Source organism: Acomys russatus, chromosome 24, assembly GCF_903995435.1.
Source record: "Acomys russatus chromosome 24, mAcoRus1.1, whole genome shotgun sequence".
Classification (NCBI taxonomy): domain Eukaryota; kingdom Metazoa; phylum Chordata; class Mammalia; order Rodentia; family Muridae; genus Acomys; species Acomys russatus.
This window is the reverse complement of record NC_067160.1, coordinates 26,463,206-26,476,243: the sequence shown is the minus strand read 5'-3', so window position 1 is coordinate 26,476,243 and position 13,038 is coordinate 26,463,206. Positions and strand designations below refer to the sequence as shown.

The 13,038-nt window shown below is 46.2% G+C and overlaps 1 protein-coding gene across 1 annotated transcript in view; it reads left to right on the top strand.

The window, feature by feature from the left end:
- Window positions 1-13,038, top strand: part of Tanc1 (tetratricopeptide repeat, ankyrin repeat and coiled-coil containing 1) — a 225,399-nt gene that overhangs the window by 134,359 nt on the left and 78,002 nt on the right. Inside the window, exon 5 of the mRNA XM_051166670.1 lies at window positions 7,732-7,836. Coding sequence (XP_051022627.1) covers window positions 7,732-7,836 — 105 coding nt within the window. The remainder of the gene's footprint in view (window positions 1-7,731; window positions 7,837-13,038) is intronic.

The window sequence follows — 13,038 nt, the reverse complement described above, 5'->3', positions numbered from 1 at the left end:
AGCCTCAGATAGGTGTTCCAGTTAGGCTAAACCTATATAGATGGCTACCTCAGAATTGCTCCTGTGGGGCGGGGCTGAGAATGTGCATTCTGACTAGCATAGGCGGCCACACTCAGGAATTCACAGGGAAGGAAGGCTCTCAAGGATCCCGTGTCTCTCTTTTTGTATTCAGCTACTGCAGGCGGTGCAGGGCTCATTTCCTGCTTGTAGGAATAGGAGCGGAGCCATTCCCTCACTGGCTGTTTCCCTGTCTCTTCCAGAAACCTGGAAATGACCTTTCCTGGAAGGGTACATATCTTCCTTTCAGGGCCAACACAAAATTAATGTTGGTGGTTCTCCATTTTATTTACAACTGGTTCCTACCGGTTGATTACACCTAATCTGAAATGCCCTGAAGTCAGAAGATTTTAGAGTTTGGAGAATTTATTTATGCATCCCGTAAGATATCACAGGGGTGAGACCCAAGTCTAAGCATAAAATGAACTTATGATTTATATAAACTATATACACATGACCTGAATGTAACTTTTTACAATATTTTTAGTGTGTTTTTGTTTTAACTGTGGCTTGTTACATGAAATCAGATGGAAATTTTACCGCTTGTACATAAAGTCTGTGCTCAAAAACCAGATTTTAAAGATACTCTTATTCTGTGTGTGTGTGTGTGTGTATGTATGTATGTATGTATGTATGTATATGTGTGTGTTCTGTCCAGCATCAGATCTCCCTGGAGCTATAGTTGCAGGCAGTTGAAAACTTGGGAACTGAACTTGGGTTCTTTGCAGACTAATATATGTTCTTAACTCCTGAGATGTCTCGCTGGTTTCCCTTGTTTTTGTTTTTGTTTTTCGAGACAGGGTTTCTCAGTGTACCCTTGGCTGTCCTGGACTCGCTTTGTAGACCAGGCTGGCCTCGAACTCACAGCGATCCGCCTGCCTCTGTCTCCCAAGTGCTGGGATTAAAGGCGTGTGCCACCACGCCCAGCTGTTTTTGTTAATTTTTTGATAATTTTTTACATATACATTTATTATTATACATATATACAATAAACTACCTATAGCAAGAAGAGCCACGAAACAATCAGGAATTATATCAATGTTTCATTTATAGTGTTTTTTGCTGTTTGTGTTTGGCAGCCTTGAAGAAAACATCTTTCCTCTATCTTGGTGAGTCTAAAAATTCTGAAAGGAAATCAATATCCATCATACCTCATTTTTTATCAAGTTAAAACATCATCTAGGCCTAAAAACATCTTAACCCCTGAAGAAGTTGGGTATTTTTAACTGGTAGAACAAAGAATGCTATTGTCAGGGCTTGCCCACTAGTGGATTATTTGGCTTTGGCTTTCTCAGATCAAATCCTCCCGAGAGGACCAGCTAGCTCTGTTCTTCTGGCGCTGTCTATGGGCAGCCGCCACCTGTAGCCTTCCCTGAGAAAGGCCCTGTGGAAGAGTCCTTGTAGGCTGCAGTTTTTGTTGAGTCTCGTCTAACCCTTTGATCAGTCCTAAGCTGTAGCCACTTCTCTACACCTCCCACATTCCAATGTAAGGTAAAATCCGAGACCAGATAAAATCGATGGGACCTTTGCTGCTATGCAGTGGGTAGCTGCAGGTGTTGTTTCTCCCAAGTATTGTGTGTATACACACACACACACACACACCCAGACATACACACACATACACACAGACATACACACACATATACACACATGTGCACACACACACATACACACACACAGCATTATTTTTAATGGAAACACTCTGAAATGAGAAGTAACCTCCACCCCCCCACCCCCCTTTCGCTGCCTGGAGATAAAGCCTAGCTTGGTTTATTTCTATCATCCTCCTTTAAAAAACAGTCCTTATATGGCAGTTTCCAGGCAGCAGAATAGCTATGTGATGAAAATGTCAAAAAGAGTAGGAGCTGGCCGCTGGGAAGAGCCTACTTGGAGACTGTATGCAAAGACGGAATGCTTAGAGGGTAGACTCCTGTGCCTTTCATTTGCAGAACCCAGCAACTGGGGTGGCTTTACCAGTGCCTTCCAGACCCTTCTCTGTGGTTAAAGATGCTGACAGCAGCTGATGTGCTCTGCTCCAGCCACTTGGTGCCTGCAAGCTTATGACTGCATAGCCTCTGTTTGTTTCCTTGGAATTTAAAGGTCCTTTATAACCTTGAGAGCCCCGTACATATAGAGGTGGAGAAAGCAGATTGGTATAGGGAAAGAGATTTAAAGTCAGCTGGCATGCCAGGCAGTGGTAGCACAGACCTTTAATACCAGTACTTGGAGGCAGAGGTAGGCTGATTTCTGAGCTAGCCTGGACTACAAAGTGATTGCCAGAGCAGTCCTACACAGAGAAACCTTGTCTCAAAAAGGCAAAATAAATAGCTAGATAAAACCCACATGGAGTGAGTTTAATTTATGATCAAGAAAGCCCATTTACCAGATGTAATACAGATATCTGTAATCCCAGCCCTTGACAGGTAGAGACAGGAAGATTGTGCTCTTGAGGTCAGCCTGGGTAAATTGTATATTCTAGGCTAGCCTGGGCCAACTGCAACTCTTTCTTTAAACAAACAAATACACAAACCAACAACAAAGAACACCATTACCTTAAGCTTCTTTTTTTTTTAAAAAGGGTTATTTATTACGTATACAGTATTCTGACTACATGTATGCTTGCACACCAGAAGAGGGTGAGGACACCAGATCTCATCATAGATGGTTGTGAGCCATCATGTGGTTGCTGGGATTTGAACTCAGGACCCCTGGAAGAGCAGTCAGTGCTCTTAACCTGTGAGCCATCTCTCCAGCCCTACCTTAAGCTTCTTCATCTGGACCAGACGAGGACATAGCCATCGGCTCCTCACAGCCTCCAGGAGTGGGGAGGTCAGCGGTGGTCTTTATAGTGTGCACTTTGTTACTGAAGCATAGTCTGAGATCCTGCCGATACCTCAGACCACACTGTCACATGACCACCCGGGGGCACTAAAGGTGGACAGCTGCCATCAAGGACAACCACTGAGGACCCGAGAAGTGACCAGAAAGAGACAGGCACCTGGCCAAGGAGACATAGTGGCTCACACCCAGAATTGACCGTCTTGTTTTTCAGAACTCTTGCCTTAACACGGAGCTAGTAGTAGAATTGCCCTGCTCTTGGACACTTGCTTTGCAGTCTTCGTCCTTGGCTTGTGTAAGGAGGGAGCCTGTTTTGCTTTAAAGTAGCCAGTGCCCGGGGGGGGGGGGGGGGGGGGGATGTGTAGTGTTTTGTTTTAAGCAGGAGGTGTGGATGTGCGGGCAGGAATTTCCCCTGAGTAAGGGGGCTTGTGGGAAAATGGGCTTTTTAGCCTTAACCTGTGTCTAGAAGTTGTGTGGCTGCTGTACTTGGAGCGGCTTTTAGCATGGGTCAGTAACAAGATCATTGTCGCTGTGGTCGCTGGGACGCTGAGGCATTGAGGAAGAAGACCAGGGGGGGGTAATTGCACTGTGTGGTCTCCAACGATGTCCTCACTTTGCAGTGCAGCCTGCTTGGCTGACACATCCCTGACGGGAATGCTCCTTGTCACAGCACACCCTTGTGGCTACGGGTGTTCTTCCTTGTATTCCTGGGTTCCTTAGTTCTTCTATGACACTGTTTCAGTCAGGTGACTTGCCAGGCAGGGTCTTTGGTTGATAGGGTCCAGCCGGGGATTCCCAACTCCTTTTTTGTATATGACTATATGCTGGAGGTACTCTTGAAAGTCAGGCCCTGCTACAATGTGACGGTCAGGGGTCTGCCGGCTGTGGGCGCTGGTAGGTCTGAGTGGTGCCTTCTGTATCATGTTCTGCCCTGGAGTCCAAAGTATCTTTCTCTATTCCCACAGCTGAGTAGAGGGCAGGCGATGTGCTGACTGGTCTGTGACTCTGGGGCTCTGTGACTTCTGGCTTTTCTGATCTGCCTCATCCTCTGCTCCATGGGCATTCTCTTCCCTGTTTCAGAAGTCTGGTCCTCAGCCGTGGATGTGTCCTTTGCCCGGCTGTTTCTGGTTTAATCCCTTTACGGCAACTTTAATGGTGTTTCAGAGGGAGAGGCGGGCAGCGAGTCTTCATCGGCTTCGCTTGATAGAAGGTGTGCACGAATTCTCTAACGATCAATCGGGGCTAGAATAAAATCTCTCTGCCCATAAATGTATCTTGTTTTACAGCGTCTGAGGTTCAGCTGTTCGTGAAAAGCAATTTAAATAAAAGGGTCATGCCGCAGAACAGTTGTTTATATTCACTTTAATATTCCGCCTGCTAGTAAAAGTTAGGGGAGATCAGAGACACATGGGATGAATAAAACCTTTGCTACCTGCACTGCTTCCCTGTGCTCCGACCAATCTAGAATTTCTAGTGGAGGCTTAATCCTGGGTTTCAGAACCACGCAGGAAGCTGTGCGAATTCCTTTGTCCTTGGAGCAGATTGTTGGATTTGAACCTCAGTTTTTTCTGACCTAGAAACGATAAGCATTGTGCTCTTCTCCCCAGATTTCTAGGACTGAATTAGTGACTGCGTGGACGTGTGCTTAGCTGAATTAGTGACTGACTGCATGGACACGTGCTTAGCTGAACTAGTGACTGACTGCGTGGACATGTGCTTAGCTGAATTAGTGACTGCATGGACATGTGCTTAGCTGGGGTGAACACTGGGTGGCAGAGGTTTTATTTACTTCACTAAATTCTAGCTCTCCATTCATCTCCAGCCTTGTTGTTTATGCCTGAGAACAATACTGGTCTGGTCTGTGCCCTCCTGGGTTTTCGCCTCCATTGTAAGAGCCTTGCTTGCTCATCTCTTAACCCTGCTGGGACATACTGAGGCTGGCATAAGGGGAGACGAGAAAAGAGGGGTACAGTGATTGAACCTAGATTTGCCAACTCCCAAGTCTGCTCTTAGCATCTTATTCCCTCTGGATCGGTAAGCACAGGCTTGTAAGAAAGACTTTTAAGGAGGGACTGAACCTAGGGCTGTGCATCTGAAAGATGTGTGCTGTCCTAGTAAGCTGTGTCCTCAGAGCTTTTTTTTTTTTTTTTTTTTTTACTTTGTGTTTTCAGATAGTCTCACTAAGTTACCAGGCTGTCCAAGAGGTTGCTCTGTAGCCTGGGTTGGCCATAAGCCACCTATCCTCCTGGCCTTGCTTCTCCAGTAGTTGAGGTGACTGGGCCACTGCTCCAGGCCCACCCAGATCCTTTGCAGTTGCTTAAAGAGGCGAGTGTGGTTTCTGAAGGCAAATCACCACTTGAGGAGTGATCCACACTTTAAGAAAGCACCGAACTGTTAAGAGAGAGTATTTTTGAGGGGATATTGGGTAAGTTCTTTGGAGCCTGCAACTAGATCCCTGGATTTGCTGCTCTTATGAGCTGATGAGCTCTGGTGAGCAGGGCAGGTGGTTCTGGAGCATTGGGTAAGCCTGATGCTGTACCAGCCAGGCATCGTCACACAGTTGTAACTGAGGGCTTTGATCCTTTAACAGTAAGAGACAAGATGGCAGGGTTGCACTCTGCTGTTGTAGGGAGCTAAGAACAACCGGTAAGCCTATGTAGTCCTCCGCTCTCATGTGCCCAGTTCTATTTTTTGGTTTTTGGTTTTTTTTTTGTTTGTTTGTTTTTGTTTTTTGTTTTGTCTTGTTTTGTTTTTGGTCCTCTTCTGGCCATCTTGCTGTTTCCGTTCTTCCTGTCAACTGCTTTAGCCTTTTTGTTTTCCCTCTTAATGTATCTTGAATGTGGATGCGTACATGTATAAGATACAGTTTGGGTGCTGTCGCATAGGAGGCCACAGTCCCCACTTAGACTGTGGTCATATTTCTCCATTTCTGTAACCATTACACTAAAATTTAAAAAATTATTCTGACAGAGTTAAATAAAACTTGCGAACACCATGTACTTACCTTCATTCGTCATTTGTAATCATACTTCCTAAGGCCTGAAATAGCATCCTTTCCTGAAAAGAAGCTTCCTTGCTCACTCAGCCTGTTTGAGAGGCAGTGCCGTGCCGCTGGCTGGAGCTGGACTTTTTTTTTTTCCAGGTCTGTAGATGCTTTTACAGTAAACCTTTAGATGGCAGCATCTGTCACCATAAGCCATCTTTTCAACAAGCTCTTTCAGATATATAAGGTGTGGAGACAGAGGCTTGTTCAGAGTCTGCCTGTATCAGCCCTTTCACCATGAGGCTGAAGTGCGGCACTGGCCTGGGCTGGTGAGAGGACGAGTCTTGTAGTCTGCTGGAACGCTGTCTTCCTCTCTTTCTCTGTGACCTTGTGCAAACTGGAACAAGGCCAAACAGGTGATGCTGGACCAGCATGGAATGTGATAGGCAGAAGGCACAAATAGCACTATTTTTGCTTTTCAAGTCACTGTAGAGCTAGTAGATCTAGTCCGTAGACCAAGCAGTTCGCCTTCCAAATATGTACACAGCTATCGTTTTTTTAAACATGTTTGCAAACGTGTTACGGATGATTGCTGCAGTCTAATTTTAGAGCATTTTGTTACTCTCCAAAGAATTCCCTGTATTTGTTACCCTACAAGCCTGCACATCCTCAACCCTGGAAACCACTCAACCCTTTGGTGTCTGTGGGCAGCCTATACTGGGAGTTCGAGGTGGACAGGATGTGGCTTAACATGAGCAGAGGCTTCATCACTCTTCCAGTATCCTGGCGCGGCCTCCTTCGTCAGTCGATGGGCCTTTGGTCATAGCAACGATGCTGCATACGTCTGCATGTGCATGGAGCTGCTGGACCACATGCTAACTCTGTTGACCTCTTTTTTTTTTTTAACTCTGCTAAAATGTTCTCCAGAGTGGTGCATCTTTGTCCCCAGCAGCAGGGAATGGGTGTTCTATTCAGTCTCATTAAGAGTTTCAAAAAACTTTCTCTCGAGAGGAAAAAAAAAAAAATCATAAAATTATAAAGAATCCCAAGGGTGTGGTGCTATACATACCTGTAATCACTCCAGAGGCTGAGGCAGGAGGATATAGATGTCAGGTTAGGCCAGCCTGAGTGACACCGCCAAACCCTGACTCAAACATGAAATGAAATTTGCAGATTTTTCTAATAAGTTGTGGTTGGGGGAGGACGATAAGACTCTCAACATCTTGTGCCCCGGCAAATCGGTGCTGGACTGTTGGCCACACCCACTTGAGGGCAGCCGCCTCAGCTGCCAAGGGAGCAGCCATGCTTAGACTCCGCACAGTCACTGATAAGAGGCCTCCCTTGAGTAGCTGCTCAGCATGTTGATAGCAGAGGCCAGCTGTTTGTAATTCACAACTCCTGACTTTGAGATGCCAAGCAACCAAATCATTTGGATCTCAGGGAGAGGAGTGGTATCTTCAATAGAACAACATGGGCCGCACCCCCCCACCCCCCCCCCCGCCTCCGCCCCCATGTTGGTCTGGACACCTACTTGACGCACAGTAAAAACCACCTTGGAAACTGCAGCGGAAGAAAGCAGCTTTGGTTTCTGTCAGCGGTTATGTTTTTCCCAACTCACCCTGTTCTCCTTTGGCAGACCTGACTTGACATTCTTGTGTCTGCTCTGAACTGACTCTGTGTGTGTGTGTGTGTGTGTGTGTGTGTGTGTGTGTGTGTGTGTGTGTTTTCAAGGGAGGGGAGGGCCAACCTGCCTTTAGGCAGTGTTTGGGGGCCCGGTAAGGACACACACTGTATGTTCTGAAGCTGTTTGCATCTGGTAAACATTAGCTACACTGAGATCTTTCTCATTGCAGGTCCTGTCAGGAAGCCCAAGTATGTGGAGAGCCCCAGGGTGCCTGGAGATCCCGCTATGGTCCCCTTCAGAGAAGGGTCCAAGCCCTCAGAGCCCAGCGAGACTGGTAAGGATCTGCTTTCCACAATACCTGCCCCGTTCCCTAAACACGGTGCCTAGTGGCATTCTCCATTTCTGAGGGAAACCTAAGAGTCCCTCGCAAGAATGCTTCACTGAACTAAATGTGTCTCGGAGGTTTTTCCCCTTGGCCAGTTGACAGAGATTTGTTGAGCTAATGTGAATTCTTGAAATTATATGCCAGGGGCAGGAATAGTTGTATTGGGTGTATTTGCATTGTTTAAGGGTTGGGTCTTTTATCCTCTGAATTCTGACCTTCCTGGGTTTGGGAGACATGCAAAGCCAGCCAGTTGACTTTGTGGTTTTTGTTGTTGTTGTTTTGACTAGTTTTTTTGTTGTTGTTAATATAAACACATTATCCCTTCAGAATATTCAAGAGCAAGCTTTGGCTCAGAATCTGAGACTTTCACCAGATAAACTCGCTAAGAGAGCCTGGTGACTTTCAAAAGCTTTTTAGAAGTTAAACATCTGTGATTTCTCTAGGGGATTAGATTAGAAAAAAAAGGAAAAGAAAATCAAACTGATTGAAGCTATTTTTTTTTTTTTTTTTTTTTTTTTTTTGCCATAAAGTCTGAAAGGCAGAAGCTGGGATGGGTGGACCGGAAGATGGGAAGGAGCACACTGGACAGGCACTAGGTAGGCTTCCTGGCATGAGAAGTCCACCCTGTTCTTTGGGTCCAGGTATCATTTGGGTAGGAGAAGGGGCTCACATTGAAGCTTAGTAACAAGAGGGACAAAGCCTTGTGTGTGTGTGTGTGTGTGTGTGTGTGTGTGTGTGTGTGTGTGTGTGTGTGTGTTTTGAAGGTGGAGCATCCCCAGTTAGGTTAAATAGCTGTCAGCTGATGCCAGAGGCTGTAAGTGAGGACTAGGTGAAATCACTGAACTGACCACTTCCTGGATAGAAAGATAGGTTTATAGGAATCAAACCAAGGCTGTCTCAGGGGGCAGGGCACAGAGAGAAGAGTAAAATGGCTGAAAAGCAAGTAGATTTTTCTATGACAGTCAGCAGGATGGAGTCCTTGAGCTGACACTGGCTGTTGAATTGATTGGGAACTAGATGCCTTTGCCCTTTGGGGGCCAGTGAAAGGAGGTTCCTGGTAAACTGAAACCCTCCTTTAGCGTTCTGTTTACCTAATGAAAATTCTTCTGTTTACCTGGCCAAAACCCTAATGTTTAGAACTTGTCACTAGTGCTGCCATTTTGAGGATCCCCCTTTGGACTCAGCAGAGGCTGTGACATATGTAGAAAGGGCACCCCCCTCACCTGTTTTTCGTCTTGATTGTCACTCAAGTTGCACTTGAGGGGTTGACCTTCTTGCCTCTCATGCTTCTTTTGCACACTCTTTTTTTTTTTTTAAAGATATATCTTATTTATTTATTTTATGTATATGAGTGCTCTATCTACATGTATACCTGCATGCCAGAAGAGGGGATTAGAGGGTAAAGATGGTTGTGAGCCACCATGTGGTTGCTGGGAATTGAACTCAGAACCTCTGGAAGAGCAGCCAGTGCTCTTAACCGCTGAGCCATCTCTCCAGCCCCGCTTTGGGCTCTCTCATTTATGTCTCTGTGCCCCACCCACTGCTGTCTGTAGTTCCATGACAGTGTTGAGGAGATTAGCAATCTGTTGAGCACAGGCTTCTCCTGAGGTGCCTTGGAAACTTCACGTAGACTTGTGCATTTATTCCAAATGTTTTCAGATGTGAGTACTAGTCTTTATATTTACCAGGTCTCTGCTCAATTCAGAGTAATTCTGCCACCCCACACCAGAATCTCCACTGACCAGGTCTTTGCAGTCCTGGTTGACTGAGGTCCTGGAGGCTTACTGTATTAGGCATGGGTATCACCAGGTGGACTCATGGGGTTGGTTCTATGTTGGGTTCTTCAGGGGTGAGAGAGGGGACAGACTTAGAATTTTTTATTGGACTATGAAAAATGGTTATATATAATTCTCATCGTCAACTTTTCTCCGGTGGCTTGAGGCGGATTTGGACGCCCTTCCTGGCAAGAAGAGGTGTGTGTATACTTGACTATGGGCCAAGCTAAACTCAAGAGTGGTGATTGGTCTTGCTAGAGTGGCCAAAATGAGCGCGTGTGCTCATTCCTAAGATGCCAGCTCTGATTTGCCTTCATCAGATCCCATGAGCAGCCAGAGTCACAATGTGCAAATGCCAGGACCTGAGACACTTGCAGTTGGCTAATTTTAAGAAACAAGGTGTGTTCCCTTTTGTGGGTGTGAGAAAGGGGTATGGTTCATGTTTCTGGGTACACGGTCACATGTAGAGATGGCCGCGAGGTGGCACAAGCCCCAGCACTTAACTCTGTTGGCTGATGGCAAGGCAGTTGCCTAACAAAATTGAACTTGACAATTAGCAAAGGGGTGGTGTGTTTTGTAATCCTCATGGAATCTTTTAAGTTTCAATGGAGTTAATTAAGACTGCCATATCAAAGTCTAAGTCTTATGTCCAGATTATTGAACCTAAAGTAGAGGCTTTTATGCTGAGTAGAACTGACTTATCTTTGGGTAATAAGGCAAACTCTAATTTCCAGAGTTGGGTATCAGGATGGATACTCAAGTTCCGCATGAAAGGTTGACCTTTCCTCCTGTGCTTCCTTTGGGCGCTCTTGTTTCTGTCTCTGTGACTCTCCGGCTGCTGCCTGTAGTTTCATGACAGTATTCAGCAGATCGACAGTACTGAGCGCAGCTCCTCCTGATAATGCCTTGGGAACTTCACGCAGACTTGTGCAGCATCAGTATTTTCCACATGTTTGAGCTGCGCCCTCCTGAGCTGCCTTGTTTTGTTGCAATGGCCATGCAAGTCCATCCACTCTTGGTTCTTTGCTCATTGTTTGGAACGTACATCAAAATAAAATAAGAACCAAAGAGCACACCCAATTTGTTTATTAACTTGGCCATCTGGGAAGTAGGTTCAGCCAGATGAACATTTTTTTTAATGTTTATTAAAGTTTACACAGACCCGCAAACATCTGTAAGGAAAAGCGTACTGTAGCTTTTAGTATTTTGAAATATGTTCAAAACACAAATTCTCTACCCTGGCAAAAACAGTGACTTAATGGATGGAGAAAACAATGAAGCTCCTCTGTTCCCCTCTGTCAATGGTCCTCACGACCTATGCGCTACCGCACAGAACAGGCCCTTTATAAACAAGCATCCTGTCCATAACTCAGTGTGTTTCCCCCCAAACAATACCTCTTCCTCTGCGGGGGGAAGGAAATCCAGCAGAATTACAGGGGATTATTATACTGCCACAGATAGCTTTATGTCTGGATTGGGAACAACCGTGTTTCAGCTCGGTTCACCTTACTGTTCCAATTAACAAAGCGTGCTGCGATAGGGAGGGGTGAGAAAGTTCTTAATCTAATGAGTCATTGCTCAGTGGAGATCAATCTCAAAATAGGACGAAACTCTTTTTCCCCCCTCCTCCCCTACCAGTTTGGCTTGCAGAGAAAACTAAGGCACATACGAGATGGCAAGGTCAGTGCCTGACTGTAATCTCAGCGCTCTAGAGAGGAAAGTTCAAGGCTGGCCTGGTTTACATAGTGAGTTGCAGGCCAGCCTAGGCTACAGAGCAAGACCTTGTCTTGAAAACCAAGGCACAACAAGAATAAAACAACATGCATGAAGCAGATGTGTCATTAAGCACAAAACTCCTACAGGGCAAAGGGCATCTCCTTAGATGAACGTGTGTGGTGATATGTTGTTGTTTCCTTTATTTGTTTTTTATAAATTACTTTTACATACATTGGAAAGGATGCATGGAGGAAGGAGACCTAAAGACTAATGGTGTCTGCCCATTCCCTACCTAGTTTTAGAAATAAAACATGGCTGCACTGCCCCTCATAGTGCTCTCCTTCCTTTCCTGAGAGGTAACCCCCAGCCTGCTCTGTCTTGAATTTTCGGCTTTTTAGATGGCAGCGCACCTTCCTCTTATGGTTGATTGGGACTTTGATGGGAGTGTTGAAGGGGGCACGCCTAGCACATGTCCAGAGGAAGAGAGCCGGGGAACAGAGGAGCTCTTCATTTTGTCTTCCTTCAGTGAATATTTACAAGCTTGAGAGCCCCGAGCTAGCTGCCTTCTGAGACGAGTTATCGAGTATGTGTGGGGCCTCTCGCCATTCATCAAGCGGTAGTGTCTAGCGGGGATTAGAGACCTGTGCACAAGGTGACCGTAATTCCGAGTGGGGATGGTGATGAATACAAACCGTGTGATGGCTTGGCTGTTCAGCAGGTAGGGATGCTGAGCACGGGAAAGCCTTAATTGATGCGTTGTGCTTTAGGATTTACCTGGGTAGCCTGTATGGGTTACTGTGTCAAAAACACGACTGATTTCTGCCCCCAACAGGTTTTGAGACCTGGAAGGTAAAAATCAAGGGGCTTGCAGATTTCAAATGTGGTGAGGGCTGAGTCCTCGCTCTTAGGCAGCCGTCTTTTTGTTCTGACCTCACCCTGCAGAAAGAGATCACAAGGTCCTTCTTGCACACGCGACGTGAATCTCATCATGAGGGCTGTGCACCGCCAGGCCCCTAATCACTTCCTAGAGGCCCCATATTCTAACACTGTCACTCTGGGTGTTGGGTTTTAGCAAAGAAATTAGAGCAGGGTTTACAAACATTCAGGCCAGAGCAGCTGGCAGTAGAACAGCCGGAGGGAGAAGGTAGTGGCCAGCAGGAGGGAGAATGCCGAGCAAGCAGTTTTCATAGTCAAATGAGTGAATCTTCAGAGCAGGGGTCAGGAAAGGGGGTAAGGGCGAGAAGATTCTGAGGGCATAGAGGCCTGAGAGAAAGAGACCGGTGACCCCCTACTCTGTGAGATGACTACTATGGATGAGAGGAGACCCAGCCCTTTGATGCAACTTGTTTCCAGAGAGGCTGTGTCTTAGAGATGGTGGGAAAGCTGATAGAAGCCGAAGTGCTGATCCGAGTTGGAAACCATGGTGGCCTCAAGAGAGAGATCAGCATAACAGGTACCCTTTGCCTTAGAAACAAAGTGACGTAAGTTAGACGAAGGGGAAGGATTGTTCTGTTTTGAAAGAAAAGTGAGCGCTGAGCAGCCTTCGGGTTTTGTTAGGACCCTATAGCAGGTGGAGGACGCAGCAGGGAGGGGCAGGAGAACCATGTGTTCTCTCACTGTATCTTATGGCAGTTACTGGTTTCCACCCTCCAGGACATAG